This window comes from Natrix helvetica (assembly GCF_964273705.1).
Source record: "Natrix helvetica genome assembly, chromosome: 3".
NCBI classification, from domain to species: Eukaryota; Metazoa; Chordata; class Lepidosauria; order Squamata; family Natricidae; genus Natrix; species Natrix helvetica.
Window position 1 is genome coordinate 11,901,973 of NC_138549.1, and position 14,556 is coordinate 11,916,528.

Below are 14,556 nucleotides of genomic sequence, written 5' to 3' on the forward strand. Positions count from 1 at the left end.
AGTTGGCAGAAAAATAGATTCTGTCACCTTTAACAGATTCTGAAAATGACAAGATGCCTCTCTTGGTTTAACTATGAGCCATAATCCTTCAGAAGTAAATATAATTGCAAATGCCTTTTGTCACGTAATGCTTAGGAAAGATATTGCACACGCACGGATGATGAAGGCTGCAGATAGCATCCGCCTTGCTTTGCTATAATTAAAAGCAGATATTGATCAGGTTATATATCATCACTATCAAAAGGTCCACGTATGGGTATATCTATCTCTATAGCTTTTCCTGGAGCAACGATGACATCATGGTTGCTGAAATATAACCATATACAAAGAGCATCAGATTCGGAGGTCCTATCTTGGCCCTTGTTGTCCTACAAAGGGCCCGGCAGCAAAACCATCTTGTAATTTTATTTGAAGTTTCTCTCGGTCTTTTGCTGGGGGCAAGTCTGTTTGCCGATCCATCACCGACTGGCCCATTAGAAGAGAATAATTAGGGCTGACGAGAAAATAATAGCGGAAATAATTTGGAGATTTAAGCCTTGCCTGATTGTTCTCCCCAAAGTTCATTAGAAGAATTCAGAAAGTCTCCTTCATTTCTGTCACATCTGTTACTGTCACTGGATTTCAACCGCTTGACATTCATTCGGCCTCTTCTGCAGTCTGGCAAACGTTACTCTTTCGGTATTCCCCCACGAAATGCTTTTAAGGAGCTATTTAGAAGCAACTTCCTTTACAGGAGGCAGAATTGCTACTGGAAAGGCTCTTGTTGGTTCTGGTTATCTTCGTTGTATATGAGGCATGACAAAAGAGCACGTGAGTAAGACACATCACTCGCCCTTATCCCAAGATAAGTCATGCTAACTGTTTTGAAACTACCCTACAAAGCTTCTTAAGAGGCTAAATGCAGCTGTTGGACAAGACTGGGAAAATTCTCAAACATGGTGACATTAAAACATCTTCATTTCCGGTCAGATCCAACAAAGCTTCTTATACGGTTCAGTGGTGAGATCCAGAAGAGGGTGAGAAATGAAAAAGAAAGTGAAAAAAAAAATCATCTAATGAAGAGAATAACATAAATGGGGCCTAATTCTCAAGCAGGAGACCCTATACCATTCTAGACAAATGGATGTCAAAGGAGAAATTTCCTGACAGAATAATTAATCAATGGAACAACTTGCCTCCAGAAGTTGTGAATGCTCCAACACCAGAGGTGGGTTGCCAATTTTTCAGGTGCAGAAGCATTCGGGTGGGTGGACAGAGCCTCCCACTGCCACTACTACCAGTTTGCCCGATCCGGCACAAACCAGGAGCAACCCACCTCTGTCCAACACTGGACATTTTTAAGAAGATGTTGGATATCCATTTGTCTGAAGTGGGAGACGGAGATTGGACTAGAAGACCTTCAAAGTCCCTTCCAACTCTGTTATTCTAAAAAAAATTCTAAATTTACAATCTTTTCTTAAAAACTTCAAATTTCTAGAGGAGAGTTGTACCACTGGTTAATAACTCTCAGGAGATTTCTCCTTAGTTCTAGGTTGGTTCCATCCTTGATTATTTTCCATCCATTGCTTCTTCTTCTACCTTTGGATGCTTTGAAGAATATGTTGACCCCCCCTCTTCTTTCTGATAGCCCCTCAACTATTGAACACTGCTATCATGTCTCCCCCAGTCTCTCTTTTCACTAGACATCAGAGGTGGGTTGCTTCCGATTCGGCCCAGATTGGGGTGAACTGGTTGTGGCTGCAGAAGCATGGCACGCACATGAGCAAACCCGTAGTAAAAAAAAAGGAAACATACCACTGCTAGACATACCCAATTATTGTAATGGAAATAGAAATGAGCTGGTCACATAGCAAGAAGAACTTATGGCAGGTGGACAAAGTCATAGAATGGATATCTAGAGGGATCCATTCCATGACTTGGTCCACCTGCCACCTTTTTTTAATAAACATCCACAAAAAGATTTAAACCAAGATGGATCTATGAAATCAGAAATTAATGTGCCAATCGGGACGATTGGTAAAAGAAAGCTCAGGAACATATAGGCTGGAAACATGTGGAAGAAGCCTTCATCCTGTAGTGGATAAACTAGAGGTTTCAAACTCATGTTGTCACGGTGGGATCATGTGACATATCAGGACTTTTTTCCCCTTTACTAAACTGGGCATGGGCATAGCCAGTGTGTAATGCATCTGGCCCATGGGCCAGGAATTTGAGAGGCCTGGGATACACAATGACTAAAATGATATACAAATACAGGATTTTATATGTCGCTTAAAGCCAACCAGGCCAAAATTCTGCAAATCTATTGATCAATCTATCAATCTGTCAATCTATCTATCTATCATCTATCATCTATCTATCTATCTATCTATCTATCTATCTATCTATCTATCTATCATCTATCTATCTATCATCTATCTATTTATCATCTATCTATCTATCTAAATGTGTGGGTGTGTTCCTGCATTACTCTGGAATGCCTCAAGCAATTTCAATCAAACGTGGTACACAGATGATTTACTCTGTGGAAAAAAATAATATGGGGGTAAGGCACCCCTAAAACCCTTGGGATGTGTGTTCTGTTAAGATAGAGCCTATTGTGCCTTAAAATGGCTTCTACCATACTGCCCTAAAATGACTTCTACTGTACAGTGCAGTGGAGTTGCCGTGGTAACGGCTCCACAGTACTCCACCAGGGGGCTCCCTCTGGTAAGGGGGGAAATCCAACATTAGTAATTACATTTTGTCCGGACATTTTCCCCCTAGCAATGCCAGGTTATCAGCTAATAATAAATAAATAAGAAACAAGGCATTACTGCCTTCACGACACATTTGCATACTGAATAGAGTTAGTTTCAATGACCGCTATGATTATTTAAAAAAAAAAAATGAAAAAAAGATGAAGAAGAGAAAAGTCATTAAAAACAAACACCACTAACCAACCGGCCGTAGCCTCCAACTCAAGTAAGCCAACTGGATCCAGTGAGCAATCCTAATTAAAGTGTCTAAAAAGCTGAAAGCACTAAAAAACAATTGAACACTTTTTATTAATCTAATGAATCATGGATCATATCATTACAGTTCTGTATATAACATTAATTTCATTCCTTTCGCTTAAGCCTTTTATTGGGATTACTTCAGTTATTAGTTGGTCTAATGTATTGGTTACCTCTGAATCTCAGTCCACAATCTCTTCTTATCGTGTTGCATAAAACCCTTGCATGTTATTCAAATTGCTTCATTTATTATGATAGCTTCCCCATGTAAATTGTGCTGACTGCTTGCCCTTGTATAGTCCTCATTAGACTAATGAAAACCTTCAAACGAAAAAAAAAAAACTAAACAACCTGCCAAATAAAGGTCTGAGGTTATTATGAAAATTACAACTCTGGGAACTGGGAGAAGCTCTGTTCATTAATTCATGCTCAGCAAATTGCTAACTAATTTAGTTGCACTCCTCTGCATTAATGGATTATTTTATAAAAATGTTTTCCACAGCCCAAGACCTTTGGTGCAATGCTTTAGAGAGGCTTGAATTCTAATCAACCTTAACAGTAAATTAGGAATGTAATATCTAAATAATAATTGGGATGGCATATGGAAGAAAATAGTGTTTAAAATCCCATGAAAGCTTCTTTCGGATTTCAGCTTCATATGTCAATTTCACAGTCGTTAAAACAATTGTACTTTTCAGCATTCTCCGTTGAGCCTGGAAGATGCTGATAACAATAGCAATCCAAACAGATTCCAAAACTCACATTGATATTGTCTAGAACGATCTGATGATCAGATACAAGCAGCATCTGTACGAACATGCTAATCAGAAAAGTCAAAAATTGAAAGAGGGAGGGGAAAAAAAGGAAACTCAAAAGAAAAAACAAAGCTTTGAAAAGTCCATTCGCCTTCAGCCTGAGGTTGGGCCAATTGCAATAATTGTCATCCACAAAGCAGATAATTGATCTTCTGACAATGCATTTAATTACACTAAGATGCTCTGAACTGTGAGCTGGCATTAAAAAAATTTGGTCACCAACGGTTAAGATTGCTTTGACTTTTTCATGGATTAATGCATCCGACATCAATGCAGTGGGATGTATTCTGCCATGCCTGGTGGAAGGTTGAGAAAGAAGGTAGATGTTATGTCTCTCTCACCCTAAAGCAGCCACCAACAAGCAGCCAAGTATTTATATGTATATTTAACAGATTAACAGAGTTGGAAGGGACCTTGTAGGTCATCTAATTCAACCCTCCACCCAAGCAGAAGACCGTACACCATTTCTGACAGATGGCAGTCCAGTCTCTTCTTGAAAGCTTCCAGTGATGAAGCTCCCACAACTTCTGAAGGCAAGCTGTTCCGTTGGTTGATTGCTCTCCCTGTCATAATTTTTTTCCTTATTTCAAGGAATCTCTCTTTGATTCGTTTCCATCCATTATTCCTTATCTGGCCTTCAGATGCCTTGGAAAATAGCTTGACCCCCTCCTCTCTGTGGCAGCCCCTCAAATATTGGAACACTGCAATCCTGCCTCCCCTGGTCCTTCTCTTCACTCAAATCATAAGACCTGCTAATAATTATTAGATCATAGCTTTGTACCAGGCCTTCTCAAAAAAGCATCTATCTTGTGGAATAGCTTGCCTTCAGAAATTGTGGGTGCTTCAACACTGGAGGTTTTTAAGAAGAGATTGGACAGTCACTTGTCTGAAATGGTATAGGCTCTCCTGCTTGACTAGAGGGTTAGACTAGAAGACCTCCAAGGTCTCTTCCAGCTCTATTCTGATTAAGAATTTTGTGGGGGTGGATGAGCAGTTAATTCAATGGTGTGGAACAAGACTTAAGCTGCAGATTTCTACTTGTGATTGGGTGAGAATAATGAACGCTCATTAATACAAAGGCACATTGATGCTCTAAAGTGCCATTCAACCTCACACTTATCTCAATGGACTTTCCCTACTCATTTGTGACCCACAGACTTTTCTTATTTTAAAGCTCAAACTCTACACTGAAACTGGAAAGAAGAGACTTCAATTCCTTTTGTCCCATTGATAAAATAAATCCTTTTGTCCACTGATGAAAGACTCTCGTTTGCATTCTTTGCATTCCTGCTGTCCAATTCACGAGATTCCATCCCTGGACTCTTTCGCTCAACCAATGAAGACAAAATCGCTTGGGCTTCTTTCTCCTGAAAGTCTGAGTAGAGCAGACAGCTTCTAAACATTCTTAGGGTAGTCACATAGCTATGCTGCAGAACATTTACAACTAGTGCATAAAAAATGTAGTAGATATAATTTTACAGTGGAAAGGTAAAGGTAAAGTTTCCCCTTGAAAATATGCGCTAGTTGTTCCTGACTCAAGGGGGCGATGCTCATCTCCATTTCAAAGCTGAAGAGCCAGCCCTCCCTCCTTCCCTTCCCATTTTTCCTACCTCCCTTCCTTCTTTCCTTCTTTCCTTCTTTCCTTCCTTCCTTCCTTCCTTCTTCCCTCCCTCCCTCCCTCCTTTCCTTCCCAAGTTTCCTCTTTCCTTTCCTCTCCTCTCCTCTCTTTCTCCTTTCCTTTCCTGTCCTTCCATTCTTCCCCTTCCCTTCCCTTCCCTGGCTTGTTATACGAATACACTTTTAAAAATGGTTATCAAGGAAACACTTTTATGGGAAATCCCGTTTCACTGGGAGTCTATTCTAACTTGACCATGTATTTGTATTTAAATGTAGATGGGCTGAAGCCAAACTATCTCCCCGAAAATGAAAAAAAAAGTCACTTTTATAACACTCGCTCAGTGACAGGATACCATTTTGCAGGATTTAAATGCTTTTGTGTGGTTGGGAGGGGGGAAGCAAGCAAGGAGCCACGGCAGGCTGTGTGTGCAATGAACCAAAATTAATGATTTGTATAAAAGAAATGTTGTTCTCATTAATTTTTAGTGTAATCTTATTAAAAATGCCACCTGTCCAGAATGAAAGCGTCCAGATTTCAATTCTCTTTCCATATCTAGCAGTAGTTGCACAAGACAGATCTGGATTTTTTTTTTAATTTTCTTTTTGTATCTATTAACTTGGATCACAAAAACACCCTCATTACAGTTCTTTATTGCTACAGAAATTCCACACTTAGTTATCAGGGTTTTTACTTTACATCGCTAACAAGCTGTTGCATTTCAGCTGGATGCCTATTCTTTGATTTTGATTTTAGTACACAGAGGTTGTTTAAAAAGATCTGTATTTCAAAACCATGAAATTAGCCTCAAATTGTACAAGAAACCCTTCCATACTACGACCTCATACTACGACCTCTTACAATACTAGACAACACAGCATCAACGCTAGAGACATTCAAATTTCTAGGTTGTATCATATCTCAAGACCTAAAATGGACACCTAACATCAAAAATGTCATCAAAAAAGCACAACAAAGAATGTTCTTTCTGCGCCAACTCAGAAAGCTCCAACTGGCCAAGGAGCTGCTGATTCTGTTCCACAGAGGAATTATTGAGTCCGTCATCTACATCTCTAGAACTGTCTGGTTTGGCTCTGCAACCCAACAAGACAGACAGAGACTTCAACGGATAATGAGATCTGCAGAAAAAAAAATTACTGCCAACCTGCCTTTCATTGAGGATGTGTACACTGCACGAGTAAAAAAGAGGGCCGTGAAAATATTTACAGAACCCTCGCATTCTGGACATAAATTGTTTCAACTCCTACCCTCAAAATGATGCTACAGAGCACTGCACAACCAGACAACTAAACACAAGAACACTTTTTCCCTGAACGCCACCACTCTGCTAAACAAATAATTCCCAAAACACTGTCAAACTATTCACTAAGGTTGCATTACTATTGCTATTAGTCTTCTCATCCTTCCTATCACCCATCTCCTCCCACTTATGAGTGTAGGACTGTAGCTTTGTTGCTTGTATCCTTACAATTTATACTGATATTGATTGTTTCCTGATTGCTTATTTGTAGCCCATGACTATCATTAAGTGTTGTACCTTATGATTCTTGATGAATGTATCTTGTATCTTTTTATGTAAACTCAGAGCAAATGCAAAGACAAATTCCTTGTGTGTCCAATCACACTTGGCCAATAAATAAATCTATCTGTCTGCCTGCCTGCCTGCCGGCCGGCCTGCCTGCCTGCCTGCCTGCCTGCCTGCCTGCCTGCCTGCCTGCCTGCCTGCCTGCCTGCCTGCCTGCCTGCCTGCCTGCCTACCTACCTACCTACCTACCTACAACTGTAATGTTTTCTATGTGGAAAGACATTGGTCAATATTTCCATGAGAGAAAAAAGCATCTCACAAACCAAATAAGGTAGCATAATAATCAACAGAAGTCCTAATATACATTAATCTAGCTCACATATTTTCCATTGGATGGCTGATTAAATTTAAAATAAATTAGATGAAATCCACCAGTCTCATTTTACACCATTAGCAGTGGCAGGAGCTAAGCAATTTAAGCTGCTCTTCCTTCCCAACAGAGGGCCATCCATGGTTAGCTCACTCCGGCTGAATTTAAGTGACTTGTTTCTTTGATCAGCTTCAGATCCACCCCAATTACAGAAAAAAAAAATCATTTCTGAGTACTGTATTTCCCTTTAAAGAACAAGCATCTGAGAAGTGGAAAAGATAAGGGCTGCTATTGTCCTGTATGAGTTCCTCATTGTGAGATTTTAATCATTTTCTTCTTTTCATAACAGCACAATCGAATAATTCCTGCCACTTATTTTCTCCATTGTTGCGGTAATTAATGTACTACACCAGCGTGTAAGAGAAGTCATGTTATCTTTTGATAGAGACAGGAAGTTAGTGCTCGCTCTCTCCTTGGCGCTAATGTCTCTCTCTTGTGAGCCACTCAAATGATAACAGAATACGAATGGAGGGAAAGCATCCAATCGGAGTGCAATGAAACAACAACTTCAACCCACACACTACCTTTCTCCAGGTGCATTCTTTTGGAGTCATGCCCACCCTCATGGCCAGCCAGGTCACCTTCTTTCGGACCAGGTAAGACGTTCGGAGATAAGCCCAACAACATCTGGTTCATGGAGAGGCCGTTCTGATGGACAGCTGCCAGCATATGCAGAGGGAATACAAAGAACAAAATATGGGGATGAGACGTTCAACTTCAGCTACAAAATATTGACTTTCATTGCGTCTTGTGTCTATTGATGGAAGAGTCTGAAGGTTCTTGCCAGACCACCCAATGACCAAGCCTACCCAGGTCATAATAATTCTTGATCCTTGAGTTTTCCCAATAGATATAAGTTTCATTCGTCTGTTCCATGCCTTAAGAAGCTGAGAACTTTCTATTTCTATTCTTGATTTCTATGAATATGCATTGCAATGTAAGCATCCTTTGTCCATAATCTTTGAATTATAGAAATTCAAACTTTTGACACTTTTTCACTGTGTCCTACAGAGTCGGAGGGAGAAAAGAGGACAGATCAGTTGGGGGTACCTAGTTGGGAAACCAAGAAGACTTATGTTGATTGATTTGGATTTCAGCTGTAGCAAAGAAAGAGTAGACCCTTGTCCATCACAAAAGGGCAGTAGCAGAAGGATATTTATCTCTTTTTCTTCTCTGGTTTTTCTTCATTCCTTTCCTTCTTTTCCCTTCCTCTCCTCCCCTCCCCTCCCCTGCCCTGCCCTGCCCTTTCTCCTTTCCTTTCCTTCCCAGACTCCTTTCTCTTCTTTCCTTTCCTTTCTGCTTCCCTTTCTTTTCCTTTCTTTCCTTTCCTTTCTGCTTCCCTTCCCTTTCTTCCTTCCCTTTCATCTTTCTTTTTTTCCCCTTCACATTTACCCATTCTTCTCTTTTTCATGCTCCACCTACACTTCTTGTGCTTTAATTAATAGCTTGGAAGGCAGATCTTCTTCTTTTTTTGCCCTAAGCCAAGGGAATAACATGCTCAATCTTCGCCTGAGAGTTGGCTCTTAAAATTCAAGGGCTCTGCCTTCAGCACAGCAATAGAAAAAATTCTGAAACCACCCTCGACAAAGTGGCAGTCTAAACATCCCTTTTAAAGACCACAAGGCTGATTCCTCAACAGACATCCATGCATTTGCTTCATAAAAATAATTGAATAAATGTTATTGGCCTTTGTTATGTTTTGTTTAGGGGCTAATTTTATTTTTTTTATAAAGTTGCCTGGCCTTTTGTAAATTGGATGCTATGGTTTGCACTAGACAAGCATGATTATTTTCTCCTTGTTGAAAATGGTGTATGAATTAGATATTCAACTGTTAGTGTACAGGCATATAATTTTGTACAGAATGAGTTTATTCACTTACAGCAAAACTGACCGAGCATTTTGCCTCTTCTTTTAAAAAGAAATGACAGGATTTGCAAATTGCTTTTTGTTTTCCCACCTATGAATTAACTGACCCTGTAAGATACAGAAATAGCTTGGGAAATTCCCAATCTCCACCTTGTGTATGGTCCTTCTATCATCTCATCTCCATGATCTTTTCTACCTCACTGTGAGGGCTGCAACTTGATTTATATACATAGTTTTAAGGAAGCAGGAATTGCTCCTCTATGTATAAAAAGACAAGAGCACAAGTTAGTTAACGGTTTAAGTTGTTTGAGGTTTCCATTCTAGCTAGCGATTGTGGACAGTAAATTTCTCCTGGACATGTTCTGTAATCCCAGGAGCTTATTAACCAGACATACAACTGCAATTTGTGAATCAGAGACCATGATGAAGATGCTTCATTTCAACAGCTGATTTTTATTTTTTTTATTTTGGACTACAAAAACATTCAAACTCCATTTATGGCATTTGCCATCTTTTATCTTTAACATTTTATTGATTTGACTGTAATTTCTGGGTTTGCTGTGAGCCACCCAGAGTCAGTGAAAGTTAAGTAGTATACTGGTTTCATAAATTATTGCTATGACACATTTTTTGGGTTGTTTGTAATATTTGGATACAGCACTGTCTTCACACAACTGAGGGCAGTCTATGAAAAACAAAACAAAAAACCAAGACATTAGAACAAATTTTTAAAAAATACTCAGTTAACCTGGGTGTATCATCCATCAGAAATGTAGGATTGATCTTTGATGGGAAAGACACTTCTTCTTCTGGGTGTAGGAATTCTTTTCTAAACAGAATAACAAAGTTGGAAGGGACGTTGGAGGTCTTCTAGTCCAATCCCTTGATCAGGCAGGAGACCTTTACCATTTCAGACAAATGGCTATCCAGACTCTTCTTAAAAACTTCCAGTCTTGAAGCACCCACAACTTCTGGAGGCAAGTTGTTCCATTGATTAACTGATTCTGTTAGGAAATGTCTTCTTAGTTCTAGGTTGCTTCTCTCCTTGACTAGTTTCCATCCTTTGCTTCTTGTCCTGTCCTCAGGTGCTCTGGAGAATAGGTTGACTCCCTCTTCTTTGTGGAAACCCCTCAGATATTGGAACATTGCTCTCATATCACCCTTAGTTTCCATTAAACTAGACCTACCCAATTCCTGCAATCGTTCTTCAACTGTGCCTATCCTTTGCAGATTTCCAGAAGCACTAAAGACATTTTGTGCTAAAGCATTAAGAACTTTAGAAAAAAAATGTATCTCTATCTATAAGAAAACGCAAAATGAATTAAACCACCTTCCATAAGCAATGGAACGTTGCATGCAATTTGCAACTGCTCCCGTGCTCCCTTCTTTACATAACTATTATCACTTGATGACAACATCTATTGCTTAGTATGTAAGCGTGTCACTGCAGATCAAACAAATTGTCTTAAACAGTAAGAGAGTGGTAAGAAAGCAAGTGATGCATTTATGCATAACCTGAACTTTCCTTTTAATGCTCTACTTACCATAAGCACTACTTCCTCAATTTCAAAAGTCTACAATGCCTGGCTTTCTTTACACAATAACACTAATGCTCAAACTCATGGAACCTATTAAAGTGCATGTCAAAGGGGATTCGTTTTACTTTCGGAGAACTGAAAAAATAGAGCAAAGAGCAAACTTGAGGATGTTATGGTTTGTTTATTTGTTTTTTGGTTTTTTTTAAATGGGACAGGGCAAAACCTTATATCAATGGGCAGCCACAAAGTCACAAAGTGTTAATATCCTTTTACAGAAGAAAACTAAAAGATTTCCCTATGTCAAGCAACGATTCCTGAAGTCAAATTGAGATTTAAAAAAGGAATCTTTGCTTATATCTGCTAGCCAAATACAAGAGCAACAGTACTAGATGTTTTAAAATAACAACAACAAACTCAGGTTTGTCTGAGAAGTACTCCAAACGTAAACTAAAGTAATAATAGTTTATATGAAAAGGCAGCGTTGTCTCCCCTCTCCTTTTCTAGAGCTATAAAAATGAAAAGGAATTGAGAACCTAGGTCAACCATGGCTGATAAAGGTAAAGGTTCCCCTCGCACATATGTCTTAGTCATTCCCCACACTAGGGGGCAGTGCTCATCTCCGTTTCAAAGCCAAAGAGCCAGCGCTGTCCGAAGATGTCTCCGTAATCATGTGGTCGTCATGACTAAATGCCAAAAGCGCTTGGAACGCTGTTACCTTCCACCAAAGTGGTCCCTATTTTTCTAGTTGCATTTTTACATGCTTTCGAACTGCTAGGTTGGCAGAAGCTGGGACAAGTAATGGGAGCTCACTCCGTTACGCGGTGCTAGGGATTTGAACCGCTGAACTGCCGACCTTTCTGATTGACAAGCTCAGCGTTTTAGCCACTGCCCTGGCTGATAAATCACAGCTGAAACAAGTTTGTAGTCTCAGCCTATGAATGTTTCTTTCTCTCTCTCTCTCTCTTTTTTTAAAAAAATATCTTTTTACAAATATATATTCTGTTACCATCACTACCTCTGGAGCCTGAAAATGACATTTGAGACTACAAATACAGAGAGAGAGTTTTTGCTGGGAAAGGCAGAAATGTTTTTCTCCATCATTGTTTTGTTTTGCTTCCCGACTGACTTCTGACCCTGATTGGTCTCAGGATGGACTCTGTTTCAAGGAGATGAGTCAACTCTGTTCTGGTTTAATTGAAACAACAAAGAAAATGAAAGTTTCATTTTGAACTGTTGCTGTTCTGGGGCAAACCGGCTTCCTTGATTCTAAGTTAGAATCAAGATGCTGCCCATCCCAAGAGCTGCAGAAACTTGTCCTTGAAGATGCCTTTTCCTTAGATTTGGTTGAGAACTTACATCTCCTCTTCCTCCTCCTCCTCCTTCTCCTCCTCCTCTTCTTCTTCTTCCTTCCTTCCTCCTCCTTTTCTTCTTCCTCCTCTTCCTCCTCCTCTTCTTTTTTCCTCTTCCTCCCCCTCCTCTTCTTCCTCCTCCTCTTCCTCCTCCTCTTCTTCTTCCTTCCTTCCTCCTCCTCCTCTTCCTTCTTCTTCCTTCTTCTTCCTTCCTCTTCCTCTTCCTCTTCCTCTTCCTCTTCCTCTTCCTCTTCCTCTTCCTCTTCCTCTTCTTCTTCTTCTTCTTCTTCTTCTTCTTCTTCTTCTTCTTCCACACAGACACCATGGCAACGTACAGGGGTCAACATAGTTATTGGGAAAGATGTCTGATGGCACAATTCCTACCATATTATCAGGCAACCCTCCCAATTCACCTGGGAAGTACAGGAAGAAAATTGTAATGTGGAAGCTTGGAAAATAGGGTAGAGTTTCGGTCATTTTGTTCACAATTTTTTTGCAATTAACTTTCTCTGACATAGTTTCTACCTCAGAATTCCCTCAGTTTTTGGTTTTTGGTTCCAAATCACTGGATCAGGGATGCCAAACTTGATTTCATTGAGGGCCACATCAGGGTTGTGTTTGACCTTGAGGGAGCAGGGGGTAGCGTGGCCAGGGGGTGTGGCCAGCTCGATGTCACTCATGTCAGGAGAGCCCTTGATGGCCTGAGCACTCTGCCAACAAAAACAGGTTCTCAGGCTCTGTTTTCAGCTTCAAGGGCCTCCTGCAACCTTCTGCCAGCAAAAATGGAGCTTGGGAAGGCCGCACACAGCCCTCCAGAGCTCTGTTTTCACTGGCAGAGGCATCACAGGCTGGTCCTTCATTGTTTGTAGGGCAGCCCCATGGGCCAGCTCTAAGCCCCCTGTGGGTTGTATCTGGCCCCTGGGCCTTGAGTTTTGACACCCCCTGCAATGGATGAATGCTCACAGCAACATGGATGGAACTGTCATCCTTTGTGTGTGGAACAATGTCACCTTCAGGAGGTCAGAAGACAGGCCACTACATCTCCATTCTCTCCTGGGAGGGGTGGGGAAAAACAGAGTTGATGCTGATTGGCTGATTCTCTGCCTGTTTTCTGCATTTGGAGTCCCAACGAAAGGGAACTCTACTCTGAATCAGTTCCACGCTGTATAATAGGTAGGATGGAGATGTTAGTGATAGGAGCGGTGTGGTGGCCTAGAGGTTGAGCTCTCGCCTCATAATCAGGAGGCTGTGAGTTTGATCCTAGGTAGAGGCAGATATTTCTCTCTGGGAACACTGAAAATATATCTGCTGAGCAAAACTTCACATTGATGACAGGAAAGGCATTTGGCCATTAAAACACTCTGTTAGCTCCATTCAGTTGTCCAGACTCCACCCCACAAGAGATTATTGGGTTGTTAAATGAAGATGATGGTGAGGATGATGATGATGGAGATGTTAGTGATAGCAAAGGGCACATTTATTATTGCAGGGTTTTGAAACGGGGATGGCAAAAGGAAATACCCAGCGACCTACGGATTCTGTCTGAAGAGCTTTCGGTTCGGGCAGGGGAGCTGGATACGCTGCTGCTACGATGTGAGGATGGATGGCTACCAGGCCTTCGACCGTCTTCGAGAGATGGAGCAGGGGAAGGGCTGTCTGGAACTCGTTCCTGCACATCATCAAGACAAAACAAAGGCACAGCTTCATATAAAAGGAAATAATCTCTTCAAACTGTCTAAATATTTCTAGACTCCACATGACTGAATGTTGGGGTTACCAAGCTTAACCAAGTTTTTCATTTTTCCATTTTCACTTTGATGCAATTTCTGTTTCTCTAAACTCAAGGGGAGATGATACAAGCAAGCAAACCATCTTACGCTGAAAGCAGGGCAGGAACTCAAAAACTTAAGTTAACAGGGAAATTTAATGGGATAGCTTTCTCACACCCCATTACATATAAATGGTCTAATAAAAACTTTTAAGACACAGAGCTTTCGATTTAACATACTTATTTCTATATTATTATTATTATTATTATTATTATTATTATTATTATTATTATTATTATTATTATTATTATTATTATTATTATTATTATTATTATTATTATTATTATTATTATTATTATTATTATTATTATATGTGTCCAGGATCTCAGATTACATCAAATGTATCTTTCTTTCTTTCCTTCCTTCTTTTCCTTTCTTCCTTTCCTTCCTTCCTTCCTATCCTTCCTTCCTTCCTATACTTCCCTCCTTTTTCTTTCCTTCCTTCCTTCCTTATTCCCTCCCTCCCTCCCTCCTTCCTTCTTTCTTTTTTCTTTCTTTCTTTCTTTCTTTCTTTCTTTCTTTCTTTCTTTCTTTCTTTCTCTCTCTCTCTCTCTCTCTCTCTCTTTCTTTC

The 14,556-nt window shown here is 40.2% G+C and overlaps 1 protein-coding gene across 4 annotated transcripts in view; it reads right to left on the minus strand.

The window, feature by feature from the left end:
- Positions 1 to 14,556, minus strand: part of DACH1 (dachshund family transcription factor 1) — a 363,503-nt gene that overhangs the window by 88,902 nt on the left and 260,045 nt on the right. For all 4 annotated transcript variants that reach the window (XM_081949432.1, XM_081949431.1, XM_081949430.1 and 1 more), the window contains 2 exons: positions 13,690 to 13,825; positions 7,927 to 8,061 (listed from right to left, as the gene is read on the minus strand). In XM_081949432.1, coding sequence (XP_081805558.1) covers positions 7,927 to 8,061; positions 13,690 to 13,825 — 271 coding nt within the window. The remainder of the gene's footprint in view (positions 1 to 7,926; positions 8,062 to 13,689; positions 13,826 to 14,556) is intronic.